Genomic DNA, 19,003 nt, shown 5'->3' with positions numbered 1-19,003 from the left:
CTCACGGTTACCCCTGCTTACTACTCATATAATTATATTTGTATGAAATGTCATTACCTTAACAACATATTCTAAGAGCCATACAAGAATAAATTAAAAGGAAACGAAAATATTTGCTTAACTAGAATTATCATTCATTTTCAATTTGTGCGTATAATATTTTGATTTGGCTATATGCTATAGATGCCATTTAGAGTTGGCACTGCCATTTTTTTTCTTAATTATAAATTCTGTAAGTTTCTGTGAATAAGATGTCCTTTTCGAAAAAAGAAATTACATTAATTAAAACTTTTCATGTGAGGCTGCATATCAGTGTTCATCACGTAACTTACTAATGTCAAGAATCGTTTCCTTAAATGATATTTAATTTTAGCGATATAAGATATTTGCCCCTCCAATTTCTGTACGAACCTGAATTCTGTTGACTTTAAAGGAAAACAACTCGGTCACATTTTGTTATGAAGAAGTCAAACGTTTTATATCTCCGTTTATCGAAAAAGTATAAATCTGTATTAAATATAACTATAGAAACCAGGATTACCGAGTAAAACGTATGATTTTGTAATTTTTGTAAAATTGAATTTTTAATTTAAGGAATACAAAAACGTTAATGTTCGCCTTATTTAAAACAATTTTGTGATTAAATGTATATGTGCATGACCAACAATTTCGTAAACAAGATCTGCGTAAGGAGTTTTATGGAGATGCTGCAAATAAAGCTACTCAAACAAAAATATCGTTTTCTTATTGTTGATTAGCAATTTCCGGTCTCACTTTAATTCGAAAACACATTCGTATTTCAAAAGAGAATATAAAAATATGCAAGGAAATAATGAGATTAATTAATAAAGCTGTTGCTTCCACGTATAAAACTCTAGGGATTTAGCTATTAAGAATTTGTAATATTTATTAATTCTGTGGAAAACCTAACGTGGATGAAAATTACTCTTGTAAATAATTTCACTGGAGCTGTCTTAGAAACTTTACTTTAATTTCAGTTGCGTTAGTGGCTTTTCTCTCCTATTCAACATTTGCGTAAACGTAGATTTAGAATAAACAGCGGAAGTTCAGGAAATGCAATACATATTGATTTCGCTCTTCACTATTATTACAGCTTGTCTGAACATAATCTTGCTAAAGTATTTAAACATCGTTACATAATCTAAGTTTATTTTGTCAACATAATCCACTTACCTGCACAGTCTTCTTCTCTCCTTTAGATATATAGCCATAGAATGCTTTCCCATTAATCAATAAATCAAATCTAAGTTTGCTTTTATATGAATCTTTTTAGAATGTTAAAATTAAAGCTAATTTAATAAAAAACAGTAAAATATCAAACAAATTTACATATATTCTTTCACCATATCATGAACTCCAAATATGGTATTTAAATGCCGTTTCTAACTAATATTATTACTACACCAATGCTTATTTGAATAAGACGACTTGAGCCGGGATTTGCAATCTAGAATCCTGCCAAACGCAAGGTTCTAGCCGTATTATGATTTCTCACCTCAAAATATGCGTTTGTAGGAAATACTTATCATTTATGGCAACATTATTAGTAATTCATGTTCATGTAAAGGAAGTGACCAGTCATTTAATCTCTGGGTATCTTTGTTATATCAAATATGAAAATTTTACTAAATTATTTGAGGGAACACAGGGCTTGTATAGAATATTTTCTTAAATTTCGAAGATCCTGATTCATGAAACCGTGACTGAAAAATTAGAATATAAAAAATTGAGGGCACGTTGGGGGATTTAATTGTTAAGAACAGAAAACGAAAATGATAAACCATAAGTTCTTCTTCTTCACACAGCGTGTGACCTATCATTTCATGGATTACATCTTAAACCAATGATGACATAGGGATTTTTAAACATATACCTGAATCCAGTCATCGATAACTTCAACAAAGCCAGATGCAATTTCCCAAATAAAACAAAATCAGATGAGTTTTGGCTCAGAAAGTAATCACTTCGTTTTGCTAGATAAGACAAATTCTCGTTGTTGAATTTATCTTCTAGGATAGTTAAAATTGCTGTATATTGTAAGCCTCATGATAATATTGATGATTATATATGAGGGGGGTGTTGTCATATGGCGAAAGCCTACTCTCCGACAAATGAGTTCTGACACACATACAGAAACTCAAAAGACAAGCGGGAAATCTCTGTGATGGAATACAAAACCTTGTCACCAGGTTTAATAAATGTTTGGACAATGGTAGCCCTTATATCAAAGTAGGTTTATCAAATAAAATTAACATTTAACGGAAGTCTGATCTAATTAGATGCTTATAATGAAGTATGAGCATTTATATATTTATTTCTTAGATAAACATCGTATAGGAAAAATACAATGCAAGATTGCAATTCTTTATATGTAAATGATTTGAGTTATTTTGAAAGAAAAAACCTAACAGCTCTAAACTAAATGTTTAAAATTTTTCATAGATTTATTTCTTTGAAAATATGTACTATATCATGATAACATATCATAAAGCAATGATCAGGATTGGATGTTAATGTTTTAACTTAGTTACACTTGTTGTGCATTTTTATTGCATCATTTCATGTCTTCAATTAAAACAAAGGTTTGTGACGAAAGATAAAAATAGTTCAAATCCTTTGTAAAACATTTTTCACTTGTTGAAACCTGAGCTCCCTGAATTACGTAAGAATCTCATTGGAGAACGAATCATATAATTTGGATTTCCTAAAAAATAATAAGGTTCGGGTATTCCTTTTCTTATAAAAGATGCTATGTAAAGCTAAACATTATGATTTGCTCCAGCTAAGGATAACTTTATGCAACTTTTCACGTAATACATTTCATGACACTGAGCGTATTTAATTCTTATGCTTCGGCTATTAATTCGTAATAATGTGAATCACATTTCTTAGTTAGTTGTTACAACCTGTAATTAATAGATACAGTTAATGACAGATTTCATAATTTATTTGCAAGAAAGTCGGTACTCATACAGATAAATATAGCTTATTTTGCTCCAATATAATTGCCTAACATGATTATGTACTTCTGAGAATATATGTAGAGGTTTTGCATACTTTGGGCGATGGCAGCCTGTGAGATACGGTTGAGTTCAGCATTAACATTGTTTTGGGTGGGGGAAAAGTTCGAAAACAAGTTTTCCTTTTAAGCGTTTCTTCAAGAGAGGGGAAAAGAAATGATCAACAGGGCTACAATCTGATGAAGAGAGCACAACAAATGCCCTAAGTGTCAAAAACTTGTGCATGATTATAGCGGTATCGTTGAACGCATTATCGTGCAGCAGCCATCAAAACCTTTTTCGGGATACTGGTGGGAGTATTCATCAGGTTCTTATCAGAAGACCATTCAAGATGTTCTCACAGGTAGCCACATTCAGTATCCAGTAGGCTCTGTCCCGAATCCATTGCATTCTTTCGCTTTGCGTCAGTTACAGTCTTAATAAAGGACAGCATAACAGCCGCTTCTAATCAATCATCTAAAAACCGTCCTTTTTAATATTTGAGCATCGAAAGCTCCCTGCGTATTCTGCGTGAGCATCAACAGCTATGCTTTGCGGAGCCGCTGTAGCACGCCTTTGGATGCGTCAGTCGAAGTGTACTCACGTCCATCTAAGTGCACCAGTATTCCTGACATGATTTGTATTCTCTCTTCCAAATTCTTTGCACGGTGGACACCGGAATTACAGCGCTATATGACGTAAAGAACAAGCAGCCGTTCTTAGTCTTAAAGCGAAACCAATCGCGAAAACGTCTGATTGCCATATCTGAATTCGGGATCTTTTGTTAGACACGCCTTCAGTTACACCATAAAATGGTTTTGTCACAGCGACAGAGAATACTAACTGTTCATTGACCTGACGCATTCAAAGGCCGCTACAGCAGGCCTTTGGATGCGTCAGTCGAAGCATACTGATGCCCATCTTAGTGCACTAGTATTCCTGGCATGATTTGCATTTTCTCTTCCAAACCCTTTGCACCGTGGACATATATAACGGAGTTACAGCTGCAATATGGCGTAAGGAACAAGCAGGCGTTCATAGTCTTAAAACGAAACTAATCGCGAAAACGTCTCATTGCCAAATCTGAATTCGGCATCTTTTGCTAGACACGCCTTTAGTTACACCATAAAATGTTTTTCCCTTAGCGACGAAGAATACTAATTGTTCATCGACCTGACTTTCCCTTCCTTTAAAACTTCCTTTCATTAGGCTGATGTTATTTGAAAGTTTCCCATATTTATACCGTTGTTTTACGATAAGATATTTTAAAATACTGAGAAATTTTTTGCAAGCTTTTGTTTGATTTCCTAAAAAATTAACACTGTCTTGCTATTTATTAAAATATTAGATTTTGTGATTGCTTTTATATTTAATTTCGTACATTTTGCTAAAATGGGCCCATTTCGAGTCCCTTTTCAGCATTGAAAAGTGAGCTTACGGTTTTTGATTTCATGATAATGCTGGATATTCAAAATAAATTAGGCTCGTTTTCTTATTTCAGCTGCTTTTAAGCCCATTTTCGCGATAATAGCATATTCCTTGCGATGGAGTTACGAAATAAAAAAGACTGATATTTCCTTCACATCCTATGGGAAATTAATTAATATGCTTTGGTCCGAAGTAAAATTAATTAGTTTGAAGCAGCGATGAAATTTCTTTAAGAACTCATTCAGCTATTATAGTTATAAAGTATTTATTTTATGTTTATTTAGATAGCCTTATCCGTTGTTGTATTATTATAGTAAAGTGCGAAAAGTAAAATTAGATCGGTTTCTGCATAGAAGTAGTATTTTTTTACAAAGTACCTCAGATAAAGGTACTTTACATTAATACTTTGCATTTTGAAGTTACATTGGTATATTCAAAAGAACGGTGATTTTTGTTAAAACGTTTTCAGGTTTCTTTCAAAAGCTCTTAATGATCTCATCAATATTTTAAATCATATTAAAATGTATATGATATTAAAATATATCATATTATTATTTTATAATATTAATGATGTTAAAGTGATTATTTTTTATTCTCTTCTGTCTTCTATGTATATTTATCCCAAAAGTGAATTAACATTAGAGTTTTGTTTCTCTTTAATACATTTTTTCACTCTGACTAATGATTCTATACATTACTCTATGGAAACGTAGTACTTCAAAGAATAATCGAAGTCGAAATAAAGAATTGTAAAGTTTTCTTAATGTTAGATCCCGTTTTGATAATGGGATAAATAGAAAAAAAATTGCTTGCTGAGATTTTTCAGTTATTTGGAATAAATGATGCCTTAAGTATAAATTTGGTTTTGTGATAAAAAGATTACAAGTATTCATTCATAATAGAAGGAATCTACCTTTATTTTAGGACATTGTGTCATGCATATAGCTACCATGCTATTATAATAGATGGTGTGTTGCGGTGCTAAATGTAAAAATGAAATAAAATTAAGTGTAGTGAATTAGAGTTAATTGAGCACCAAACATAGTCACATGGCGTTTTTTGAATTAAAGGATCAACAAATGTAAATCAAATGAATTGCTTACTTAGTAAATCGCGTTGTGTAGCAATAACCCATAAATACTTACCAACGTGCAGATCAAAATGTGTGATCTAGAAGGAAATACGAAATCAAAGTACTTACCCCAAAGTATGACAACTGTATGCTACCAAATCAATTATATTTTATTCTTCATCTTTGATATTGAAATAAGCATTAATATAAATAAAATTATCAACCAGACAGACGAATAAATTTGAACATCAAGCACGAGTGATGCGCATCGCCAGAATTAACGTTGTACTCAGAATAAAGTCAATCTTTCCCCATCAGCTCGAAACAAAGTCATGGTATAAAAGGAACAATCAAATTTTGATGGCAGTCATTAAGCGTACTTGATTAATCATGGTATTTCTGCTTTTTCTTTTTTAAATCAGGAAATTTCAGATCTCACAAACACGTGCGCGCGAAGAGTACTCGAAAGGAGGAAGAAGCTGAACAAAAATTATTTTCTGCAACGATGTACAGGAAGCAGGAGTAATTATTTTCTTGAATCTTCATGTAAAAATCTCACTAAAAAGGATTTTCATGTATAGCAGACAGCATCGAAGAAACAGCAAAGAGAAGCAGGAAAATAGCACATCGCATGGGCCAGGGAGAGGACAGACCGAAGCCCGTCCTACACCCTCGAACGCCAGCAGCAGAAGAACGAGAAACCGGTTGTTGCAATCTTTTTCGTGTTGTCCTTGAGCGGTTTCGGTTAGCACACCTGACGCTGAATAATGTGGAAGCTTGCCTGCACATATACCTGATGCCCTATGTCATAAAAACTAATTTTGAAGTCTTATAGATCTAAAACCCCAAAGTCTGCAAGTAAATTGTCCATAATATACATGAAAGGGGGAAGGACTACAATTGTGATCAATAACATCTCTGCGTACATTTGAAATGTGAGTTTAAAATCAAATGTTTTGGAGGCTGAAAAATCTCAGAATTTAAAATTTTGTCAATTTTAAATTCTGTAAAAAGTCATATTTCAAAGAAGTATAACATAATCATTTCGAGAACTGTGAATCATTATATATTCCATGCTAGAATTTCAAGGAATAGAAACACGCCTATTAAACTCTAAACAAGAAACAATTATTTTTAAAACTGTTAATATGTCAATACGCTAATTAAAAAAATAATAAAAACTGCTGTCAAAACGACGGAGTTCCTTTCCTAATTGTGCAAAATATGTCACAAAACGCCGACTTGTTTAAATTTCTCTTGAAAAAGAAAATTTTAAAATCTCGGTATGTGGAACCCATTTGGTTAAGTTAATTTGAGATACCTTGTACAATATTACAGATGTCGCCTTTGCACATATCATCGGCTGAGTGGATGAAATGCCTGAATACTATTAGTTTGTCCTGTGGTCGAAACCCGGCACATGGGTTGGCTGCATGGGGAAGCATTTTCGTAATTTTCTCTATCACATCCGTAAATAGTAGATAGTTCACCTTATAAAGGGTTCCCTAAAAGCAGCATCCCATTCAGGTTAAAAAATGTTGCCATAATCAAGTAACCTAAGCCTATCCTACTCACGAAACATATGTTTTCAAAACTAAACTTTTGAAAGATTGTTAGTTTGTTTCCGTGCCTCTTTTAAACTGAATATTGCACCAAACTGATTGAAGTTTTGGTAATGGCGCAGTTTGTGGCCATCTTCAGTGTTTGACTTGACTGACATTTTTATTTGTTTCTCGTATATTTTGCATTCTTTTGTGTGCTTTTTTGGAAACCTATCACGGTCTTGTTTATCCATGATGCAGTTTCAATTAGATAACTTGTCCTTTGCCTATTTCATTTAAATTATCCTTCTGAATTTTTTACTTTAGTTGACTATACTGAAATATTTTATGATGATAAATTACGTCATTGCGTCTTGCGTTTTTATACATTTCTACTACTGGTTTTATTATTATTTAATCCGGATGAAAAATGAACACATATTGCCATTCAGTCAACATTTTGCATGATTTAAAATAAAACTGATAATATATTAGTTTGTTTCAAAAGTATTTTTTTTTCCATGTTATGTCAAGGACATTCTGCGTTTCCATCGCGTTTTACAAAATGCTTTGAAATGACCTTCTATGATGCAATAAAAAGATGATGAGCCGCAGATTTAATTCAGTTAAGTGCTTTTTAAGAGAAGGTGTTTGGATCCACATATACTGGTGGCAGGTAATTGACAGTTCTTTTGAAACAACAAATCTGGTCTACTGCTGTTTAAATACTTAAAGAGTGAAAGATAGGTGTTCGTGTTAATACCCACAAAAATATTTATATAAATATCATTAATATCAATGTCTAATTATAGGAAATTTTTGTGATTATCACCACTTATTCAATTCTTAAAATGCTTCCAAAAAGTCATGAAAAAATATTTTAAAATATATCATCTTAAAATGATCCTATAGTATATGCTCAGGAAATGTTTTCCTCTGTTGACGCTCACTTTCAGTTTTTGATGTTAAAATGCCTTTAAGCGAAACTACAACCTAGTATTTGATAGGACATAAAATTTTTATTTTTAGCTTAGTTCTCCGAAGCAATTAGGACGAGAACGTTGAAGGATTAACTTAAATTAGCAGAATATGATTTCTAATCATAATAAAACAACACAAGAGCAGCGTAAAGAAACTTTTATGACAGAAGAGGATTCATTCTCTGTTCAAGTATTTGCTCTTGCAAAGATATCTCCTAGAAATCTTTAAATAGAAAACTGATTATCATATTGTTATACCATAAAAACTGAGCCTCATAAATAAATCATTTTCACCACATAAATAGAGAAAAGTATCGTACTTTTTGTGTTAATTCGTTTACAAATGATTGAATATGTACTGTATTTGTTTATTTATATGCAATTAAGATAAAATTATACAATTATATCATACGAAGAGGCAAAGAGATGATTGCGGAATTAAACACCTAAATAAATGGTATACGTAATTAGATAAAATATTTAAAATTAATACCCATTAAAATTAATACCCACAATCAATTTTATATACGAATCATCATGTAGAAATTTATAATGCTACATAATATAACATATTACTCTTTCTAAAGGTAAAGATCAGGAGTCACCAAAATCTTTGTTGTATGCGTAGATTTTCTCTAATATTTAGCAATTAGCATCTCATATAAGCGAATTTACCTAATATCCGAACCAAAAACTTTATTTAAATCTTCTGACTAAAGTTAGAAGTGTTAAAACCATATACGTTTCCAAAATATTAGCGAAGGAAAAAAACGTTTTTTAAAGGGGCTTGAAAAATTATTTTAAGGCCGTGCAGGATGCATTTAAAAGTAGTTTATACATTGTTTCTTTAAACACGCAAATTTTTAGCATCCTTTAAAATGAAATTATACTTTATAAAATATACTAATATTGGTTTGAAACTTCTTACAGACTTTTCGTATTTTTAGCTGCATGATAATTGATGTCTTAAATTAGTTTGAAGAGAAAACGTTATATACGTTTACTGGAAAATTAACATTCTTATGCATTCTTATTCTTATGCATATTTTGCATTTACTGTTTTTGAATTGAGTTACACAACCTAGGATCGGTTTTCCTTTCCCCTCTTTTTTTAGTTTACGATTTTTATGATTAAATAAGAATGGGGAATAATTTCAAATTACTTATGACACCGATTTAGGAAAAATTCATACCTTTACTAATAATACTCTTATGGCCGTAAAATTTAAAAATACTTCATAGACTTTGTAGACAGCAGTCCTCGTGCAACCTGCCGCACTTTACAGACAATGCTGCGTAGCCGAGAACATAAATGAACAAGAATAATGGAATTTCTTTTTTTAAATATGATTTAATTTTTTAACTAAGTTAATATTTCAAAAATGCCTACCTTATTCAATTCATTTACTGCCAATTCATTCCTAATTTTTGTAGTATAAATGATAAACACATACTGACGTCAAAATAATTAAAAACAAGTAATTGACTTGTTTACGTATGAAACCAAATTTAAAACCTTTCTGAGTTTTTTATATTTAAAAACATAATTTTTAAGTATTCTGTATATAAAAGCATAGAATTCTTGCTATTGCCTTGCAAGGGAAAATATTAAAATGATTGGACGCTGAAGAATTTATTTTAAACTGTGATTTAAATTTTAAAACCAATGTAACAAACAAATCAAAATCGTAAAAAACAACCTTATATTTAGCGTAGGTATAATGAAACACTCAATCGATTTCGAGGGCAGCTAAAGGTCCCTCCTCATCAGGAGAAAGAAATACATAGAAAGAAAATAGGAATCACAGAAACACGTGATGCTTATCAGCACTGCACGTGGTTATAAGTAGATTTTTAATCAGAGTTGCACTGGCCGCCTACTTTTACTGAGCCAGGCTGTCTGATCAAGCATAAAGAAATATTAGTAAAAGTAGGCGGCCAGTGCAACTCTGATTAAAAATCTAGTTATAACCACGTGCAGTGCTGATAAGCATCACGTGTTTCTGTGATTCCTATTTTCTTTCTATGTATTTCTTTCTCCTGATGAGGAGGGACCTTTAGCTGCCCTCGAAATCGATTGAGTGTTTCATTATACCTACGCTAAATATAAGGTTGTTTTTTACGATTTTGATTGTCACATTAGCGTGTTTCTCTTCTAGTCTAACAAACAAATGTTTGAAAGGGAATAATTTTCATTTCCTTAAAATAGAATTTTTAAGACTTTTAAATTTAAACCTCTTGACAAAAAATACGTTTTCATAAAAGCATATTAACATGAAAATATAAATTTTGGAAATAAATCCTGCTTAAATAATCAATGATGATTCTTTTTAGTAGAAAGAGGGAAATCATTTTCCCGTTCTAATAAGAAAATGTCATATGTTCATGTGTAACTACTATATTCTTCGAATAAGTTCCAAAATTATGCAAATATTTCAAGCATAGGATTATATATAACATTTTATAAATATGTTTTTGTTGCTGCTTTGTGAATATCAACGAACAGTTCTTTTGCAAAATGGATTCTAATGAATTAATTAAAAACTCCTTTCTCTTAAACGATTTCTGATCAAATTAAAATTTCTGTTCTTTAAATTTTATAACTACCGAAGTAATTATATTTATGCTGTGTGCGTATAATTATAAAAAATTCGTACATCATAATTTACTGTTTTTCAGTAATTGTATATATTGTTGGGTATCCGCCGAAAACAACTCGGCCGAAAACAACGCAAGGACAAAACGTAGTAGTAACAAAATACCGTGGGAGAAAAGAAAGTAAGGAGAAAATATCGTAGCAACAAAACATCACCGTCATAAATATTGTGGTAAAAAATGAAATACCTGCAAATCATCTCATTACGGTAACATCACAGACATAGTTTTTCAGGCTATAAAAGGAGTAAATGCATATTCGCATAACGATTTATGAAAGCAAGAAGGGATGAGGAATATTCTTCCTTTTATATTTTTAAATATTTTTAAATTATTTATTTAACTAATGAATTTTTGCTGAAAACCTGAGAAGGATATTTAAGCATTCAAAAGTTGTAAATGAATGTTACCTACATGTTCAAAACTTTTAAACTCATAATAAACTAAATGAATGTCATTAAGTAATTAATCTCCTTCATGAAATTGTACGGTCAATTTTTATAAAACTGATAATTAAAAAAAAAGATTAGAAAAGAGGGAAATGAGTAAGAAAAAAAAAGGATAATTTAATGTTAAATCTACTAAATTTCTTTCAATTAATTATCAAACTGTAAAATAACTTTTTCAGCTTTGTGAATTATGTTCTTTTAATGAAAATTAAATATTATTTTTGTTTCGGTTTATTCGTCTTCTTAAAACGTTATTACGTTTTCACGCAAAACATGCGATTAGCCATTTAGATGTGGACATATTAGTTATAAGGGAAACATATAAGCTATATAATATTCCAGAAAATAAAATTCTATTAACAGATATAAGTAGCATTAATTTTCTACACATCTTCAGTTTTTAAATGCATAACGTTTTTTCTTAATTTTTTCGCAAAAATTTAGTAGTTAATTCAGAAATATGGTAATGATCTACTCCTTTACAGCTTATAAATACTTAAATTTTCTTCTCTGTTCTTCAGCAATAATTTATTAGTTAATTCAAAAATATGAAATAGAAATGTAAAAATATTCCTCATTCCATCTTTCTTTCGCAAATCATTATGCGAATATGCTTTTAAACCTTTTAACGTCTGAAAAATGCATGTCTGCAATGTTATCGTCATGAGATGACTTGCGAATGCTTTACTTTTACCATGATAATTCTCGAAAAGGGTGTGTTCAAACTGCGAAGTTCTTTAGCCACTTTACTTTCAACGACATTGCTTTGTATTCGGATATTTTAGAACTGCTATTTTTTGTCCTTTGTTTCTTTTCTCCCAAGATGTGCAAGAACTAAGATGTATTTTCCTTGCTTTCTTTTCTCGTCTTTTCCTTGCTTTCTTTTCTCCTGTGACGTTTCGACTTGCGGTTTTTCTCCGCGACGTTTACGTCTGCGATGTTTTCGCCTGCAATTTCTTTATGCGACAATTATTACATGTAGAGATTATTATATGTACACTTCCAACGTACAGTGTAGAACTTGCCTACACTGTACGTTGCAAGTGTCATCGCTTTAGTTCCGTTACATTTGCTTACATATTTAATCATATTCCAACAGTTTTCTGAAACTTTTTCTTATCTATATAATTATAGTAGTTCACTTTTAATTCTGCCAAGGTGTATTTTTGTTTATGAGCAAGAGGCTCGCTTCGAGCAACAGTCTAGGCTGTAAGAGTTGTATTTCTCAGTAATCATAGTCTCTAGATAAGATTATAATTTCAAAAAGTCCCTAATGCTCTCCAAGATGGAATATGCTGTATGACATCTGACATTTGGCTCTATCTTTTCATAACTAGAACTGATATCTTTCTTTTTTAGGCAATGAACTGGCTGTAAGTATAATATTGTCATTAGTAAGGAAAAGCAATAAGTCATGTAATAATTCCCATTAAAAACACAAATATTCTTTAAAATATTTTTATATACAGAAACATCAAACAATAATGTTTATGAGAAAAACTACTAAATATATTTTATAACTGAAATCTTCCGCACGGTTTCAAAACCGTGCTCTATCTAAGTAGGTTTCAGCGTCCGTAAATGTTTCACAGAATAGAGCTAGATAATTCTTCAGCTTGACATATAACATCGCACGAGAATTTTGACAAGATTCAGGGTGTTAAAAAGAAGCTTGCTTCTAGAGCTCTATGTACGATAGTTTTGGCCGCAGATATATCCACTTCAATGACACCATTCTTTGTCTGCAAAAAAGCCCTGATTTAAAACAGAAATATCGCCATAAATGAAGTTTTTAAAACAAAACAAAACGCAGCACACATCATGTTCCATACCTGCTCCCTGCAAATAACGCATTCATCGAACCTCTTTCTGCTTATAAGAATCTATCCTCTTCTCACTAAACTGAATTATTTTGAAAGTTAACATAACGGAACAATGTACGTATCGGAGAATCCTTGAAAATAAAATATGCACAAAATCATCTATGCTTATATGTAAGATACACTTTTAAATTGAACAGCCTGTATATAACTTGATAGTTACTTATAACTGACTTGATAGAAAATGAGCCAAAAGTTTTTACAAACAGAATTTTATCTTCGATGAAATTTTATATTGTTATCTAATCATGTGTGAAGATATCAAAGAAATATATTATCAGCGATTGATCTTTTTCTTCCATTTGAAAAGGCATATAAATGTAATTACTTTTAATACATATCATATTAAAAATGTTCAGATAGCTCTTCCTTTTAATGCACACATATCAGAGACACCAATGTTCAAATTGAGCTTTTTTAAGGCACATATCACTGGTAATAATATCCAAGCAGTTTGTTTTAATGCTCACATGACGCTGATGTCTGTAACTTGGATAATTTAGAATTTGATAAAGGAAATACGTTTGGCTCTTTTCTTGTAATTTCATTAATAATTTTGACTCAACTGGTCCAAAGATCCAGTATCGGTATACTGGTTGTTTTATACCAATATTTTCTTTTACAAGGTAATTAAAAGATTTTCACAGTTAAAAGTTTCTAAAGTAGTTAGTTGAAAACAAATGGTTCCAGTTTTCAAGATTTGGTCAAATGCTATTACAGCGTTTCTTTTCGTATTCTCTTCAATTTTTTCAACTCCAACAAGACAATCAGCCCAGTTATCACCCCGTCTATGTAAATAACAACAAAGTCTTAAGAAGGTTTAAATATCCTTTTTATTTTAAACTTGAAACTGAATAATTCACGACTTGTTCTTAAAAATTAAATCTCGGTAGCTTGAGAGATTTCAACTATATCTCGGGCTTAAAATTTAGAAAGAAATCGACATGCGAGCTCGTCGCCATCAAAAGTGCTCTGGAGATTTATCTCTCTAAAGAAGAACAGAGTTCCAGGGGCATCATCATCTTCTCTGACTGCAGATCAACATTGCAAGCGATCCAGAAGGGCAAATGTCAACTCAGTCATCAGATCATTGAGCTCACAAACAAAATCATTGCTGCCTAAAGATCCTGCATCTTACAATGGATACTGGCTCATGTAAATATTTTTGGTAATGAGAAGGCTGATGAGCTTGCAAAGGCATCCCGTGATTCTCCTCAGCCATCCAACTGCCTAACCCTCGTTGTTGCCAATGCATTTGCCAGCCAAAGACTAATCGGTCAAGTTAAAGGAGACTCCATCCCGGAATTGAACTGTGACAGAGCCATATCGACTATCATAACCAGACTTAGGACAAATCACTTAAAAGGGATGAGGATTCCGCAGACGGACAGCTTAGTTACACCAACATTTGTCCTCATTGCCAGATAACATCCCACTGTCTCGCCATCACACCTTCAGCTGCCCAGCAATCCAGGCCAGATTGTTTAACATCGGCATTGAAGACCCAGTGGACCTACTTTATACTGTTAGAGCTTCCGAGGTTGCAAAAGCTGTCTTTGACAGCTTCGGAGCTATATAATTGCACTTTGTCATATACACGAAATCATCATCATCGCTTAAAATTTACAAGTAAATGCTAGAGACCACAATACAAACAACATAATAAGCTTTGGCGCAAGCTACTAAGCGTTAGCACGAGCTACATCGGCTAACAATACGGCTAATGCAGAATGACTAATTTGTACCGCTGGGCGAAAGAAAAGTACTACGATCAGCGTCGCGGCAGCAAGTTCTCTGTCTAAATTTTCAAGAACTCTAATCTAAACATTACTATCTCTTTTATATCCTGATGAGTGCTAACGGCAAGAAAAGTCAATTCGTAGTTCCAAATCATAAGAAAATGATTAATTAACCTAAATGGCCTTCCCCTTCAGAATATGGTAATTTTGGTCTCATGGTACCTCACAGAAAAAATTTATGAAACTTATATTTTTAGATGTTATTCGTAAGGAAATAAGTTAGAGAGAAAATCCTTGCGACAGCAAAATTTATCAAGCAAAAACGTTAAATTTTATATGATGAATAGTTCTGAAAACATATATGAAGATAACATTAACCGAAAATTTGTGGGACTGTACACAAATGTTGCTAAAGGTGTTAACATTTCAAATGTGCATTTTTAAAAGATGATTTGACATAATACTACATTTAATGAAATTATCCTTTATAGCATCTAGTGATAACTATACCTTAAATAATCCTAAATAAGAGTAATGAGATTAAGTGAAGGCAAAAATGGTTTAAATTCATAAACTTTCTGCAGTTTTCTTTATGCACTGATTTTGTGTATCACGAATAGTTCTATTTCCCGGTAATAGCTTCTGTAAATTAAGAAAAAAAAAATATTGGAATTTCCTCTGTAGAGAGCTTAAATAAAAATGTAAATGTTATATATTTTTAACATCTGTCATGCGACAAATAGTTTCATAATAGAAAACTATTTTACGTATTTCTTAAAATTATAAGGTATTTCTCCCACCTTCCTAGCGTGCCTTCGTGGTGTAGTGGTTCTGCACGCTGGGCCGGTATTCCAGAGGTCTGTGGTTCGATTCCCGGCGAAGGCGTTACTAATTTTTTATCTTGCCTGCTTCCCAAAAAATCCTAATATCTCTACAGTGGCGCCCGAACTAAAAGAGTGTTGGATGATGATTCTCCTCACCCAGTATTTGGTGACTAAAAACCCCAGTCACCCTTTAAAAGGGTCACTATATAAAGTATTTCTCCCGTCTGCCTAGCGTGCTTTCGTGGTGTAGTGGTTTTGAACGCTGGGCCAGTATTCCAGAGGTCGGTAGTTCGATTCCCGGTGAAGACGTTGCTAATTTTTCATCTTGTCTGCTTCCAAAAAAATCCTAATGTTTCTACAAAATGAAGCAAAGGGTTAGGAAATAACTGTTCAAGTGATATTTTGTGGAGTAGTATAACCTATAGATAAATGTATAGCTCGTAAGCCAACCTGTACATTTAATGCTTATAAATAGATATGGATGGGTAGATAAGCAGACGCGTAAATAGATAGACATGGATATAGATACTCATATCATAGTTCATATCATTATGTAGTTTTCAAAAGGAGTTTTTACAAATACGATGTTGTTTCTCATACTGTTCATGTTTTACAGAGATCCACCATATAGCAAGAGAAAAGATCAGCTTCATTCAGTCCCTAGGAGAAGGAGCATTTGGCCGTGTGTATCTGGGAACTGTTGATTACCTGACACCTGAGGAGCCAACAACGCTAGTTGCCGTCAAAACTCTCAAAGACAACGTGGTGGAGGACACGAAGCTAGATTTTGAAAGAGAAGCTGAGCTCTTGGCCAACTTGCAGCATACCAATATTATCAAATTTTACGGTGTGTCGACGGATGGTGAAGCTCTTATGATGATTTTCGAGTACATGGAGCATGGTGATCTCAACAATTTTTTAAGGTATGGTGTTTCTTGAAGATGTTCAATGTATATATGAATGTGACTCTGCTATTTCTTTTTCTATCCATGACACTAAAAAATCTACGATTTCACTAATAAAGGCAAATTATGGTATAACTGTAGAATCTTGCAAAGAAATTTTACATACTACTAAATTTAATTATCTGTTTTCTTCATATCAGGTACCAATTCAATTGAAATATGGAACAAAATAGTTAGAAACTGTCTTAAAACTCACGATAAACAAAACTTTAGCAAATACTTCAGTGAGATGACCTGTTCAGTGAGTTACCCGACTATGACACCTATGTCGGATTTGAAGGTGTTTGGATTGTAACTTCACAGCTATCTCTGTGGGTTCTAATTATTAGGTGCCAATAAATCCCGTACACATGTCTGCATTCAGTGTTCATACGGACAAGAACACTAAATAAAACAGCTTACATTTTAATATGTCTCTTCTTGACATAAAATTATAGTACAAGTAAGTTTTTTTGACTGTGCATTAATTTTTGGATAAAATTTAAATATCGAGTTCTTTTCAACTCAGTTTTACTATAAGAGGAACAACAAACCTCTTTTTAATATTAAGGAGTTAAATTTTCATCTGCAGCTTACCGTTTTGGACAGGTACTGAAAGCCAGAGTGATTGGGCTCCGTTGCCTGACACTCGTGGGACTGCCTTACACAGATTAAAGCCCAGAACACCGGATATTTATTTGTACTAAATCAAAAAAAGTTTTACATGGGCATACAGAGACGTTTTTCTTTACAAAGTTATGAATTACATTGTTCTGTTTTGGTCATAATGATACTTCTTGACATGACATGCATAACACTTCAGACTAACTTTATACTTTTACATGCTAATATTTCAGAAACACTTGGTAAATTTTAGAACATTAGAGACTTTTTACAGCACATGACACATTTGATACATTTTACAACACATAATGCTTGATTATACAGTCAAAAGTCTTTAATCCGGACGTCCATAATCCGGAACAAGAGCCATGATCAAACAGCAACCATTGTCTATCAGTTGCTTTCCTTCAGACGTAGCTCCATAGTTTCGCTTGTTCGATCAGACACACCTAGGCTCAGACTGGAACTGACGCTCTTCAGATAACTTATGAAATTTGGATTAAAACCTATTTATCCTCCTATGCTTGTCTCATAGAAATGTACATAACTTTCCTGGAAGAAACGAGCTGCGTGACTAATTAAGAAAAGATATTAAAGATGCAAATTAAAACCTGGTTAGTTAAATAAACTTAATTCTCACGCGATTACAATGGGCGCAATTTTTCTCAAAGTTCGGTATTTTTACATAGAACCATGTCCTTTACCTAAAAATTGCATTTTCATAACGAACCAATGATATTGCGTGAAATCTACTCTCATTAAATCTGAATACACATATATCAGCCAAAACAAATCCTTGTGTGTTCATCGCAGTACAAATTTCGAAGAAGATTATTCAGATTAATCATTACTCTCTTGCATATTTATAACACAAGATATTACTGCATAACCTACTATTACATTCGCATTAAAAAAGCAAAACTGCATGAAAACATATATTTTATTTTATAGTTTGTTTTATAGCCCATAAAAATTGACTGAAACAATAACATTGTAGCCCAAATTTACTAAAATGTGGCTTCTTTACTTGACACCATTTTATGGTACTTGTGTTAATAGTGTAAATTTGCATTTCTGTAGACCTGTGATAAAATACTTTATTGATTAGCAGTATTTTTTCTACTTACAAATGCCGTTTTTCCACAACAATTTACTTGTTTCTCAAGAAAAGTATCTAGTACAGTATTTTATTATCAACGTCAGAGTAAATAGTATAAATAGCAAAGAACGTCCATCAGGATCTTGATGTCGAACAGCATTACCTGACTATCTATATACTCAGGAAGTGCTAGTAGTTTATGTAACCCTCTATTAATTTGGAATTTGAAAAATGCGAATAAAGGATATTTGAAATTTTTAACAGAATGCTTTCCACTAGTTTCGCAAGAACTTCTGTTAAAGAAAGCGGTTTAAAGCGTAGGAGTTGACAAAATACAGTTTCTATTTTTGGTCTAGTTTGAAATCTCTCTTCCAATAACTTTCTTCGTAACAAAATATCTGATATACTGTAACAAGAAACTTCATCCATTCTAAAGAAATGACTGGTTTTTCTGCGGATAAGCATGATCTATTGCGTAAAACTCGCTTCGCTGAAAAGGCATGCTGTGCTTCAATGCTCATGTCCATTTTTCATCCGAGAAATTCTTTTACAAAGTACATCATTAAACTTGTTTGTTTTACCATTAATGCCAGCTTTAGCAGTTTGCATATAATCACCTTTGAGTTAATTCTAACGACGGCTTGAAGCTGAACCAAATCCATAATATATTCAAAAGAGATATATATTTTTTTAATCTAAGCAAAGAGGTCTCTTTACTTAAGTTCCAGAAAAATTTCGGCTGAAAGTA

At 32.3% G+C, this 19,003-nt stretch overlaps 1 protein-coding gene across 1 annotated transcript in view; it reads left to right on the top strand.

Moving 5' to 3' along the window:
• LOC118204971 (BDNF/NT-3 growth factors receptor-like) overlaps positions 1–19,003 on the top strand; it is a 722,804-nt gene that overhangs the window by 667,386 nt on the left and 36,415 nt on the right. The window contains exon 11 of the mRNA XM_085818323.1: positions 16,205–16,511. Coding sequence (XP_085674449.1) covers positions 16,205–16,511 — 307 coding nt within the window. The remainder of the gene's footprint in view (positions 1–16,204; positions 16,512–19,003) is intronic.

The sequence above is a fragment of the Stegodyphus dumicola genome, chromosome 6 (genome assembly GCF_044657685.1).
Source record: "Stegodyphus dumicola isolate Sdum_Otavi_A_Nest chromosome 6, ASM4465768v1".
Lineage (NCBI taxonomy): Eukaryota > Metazoa > Arthropoda > Arachnida > Araneae > Eresidae > Stegodyphus > Stegodyphus dumicola.
The sequence above is the reverse complement of the archived record's forward strand: the minus strand, read 5'-3'. Positions and strand labels throughout refer to the sequence as shown.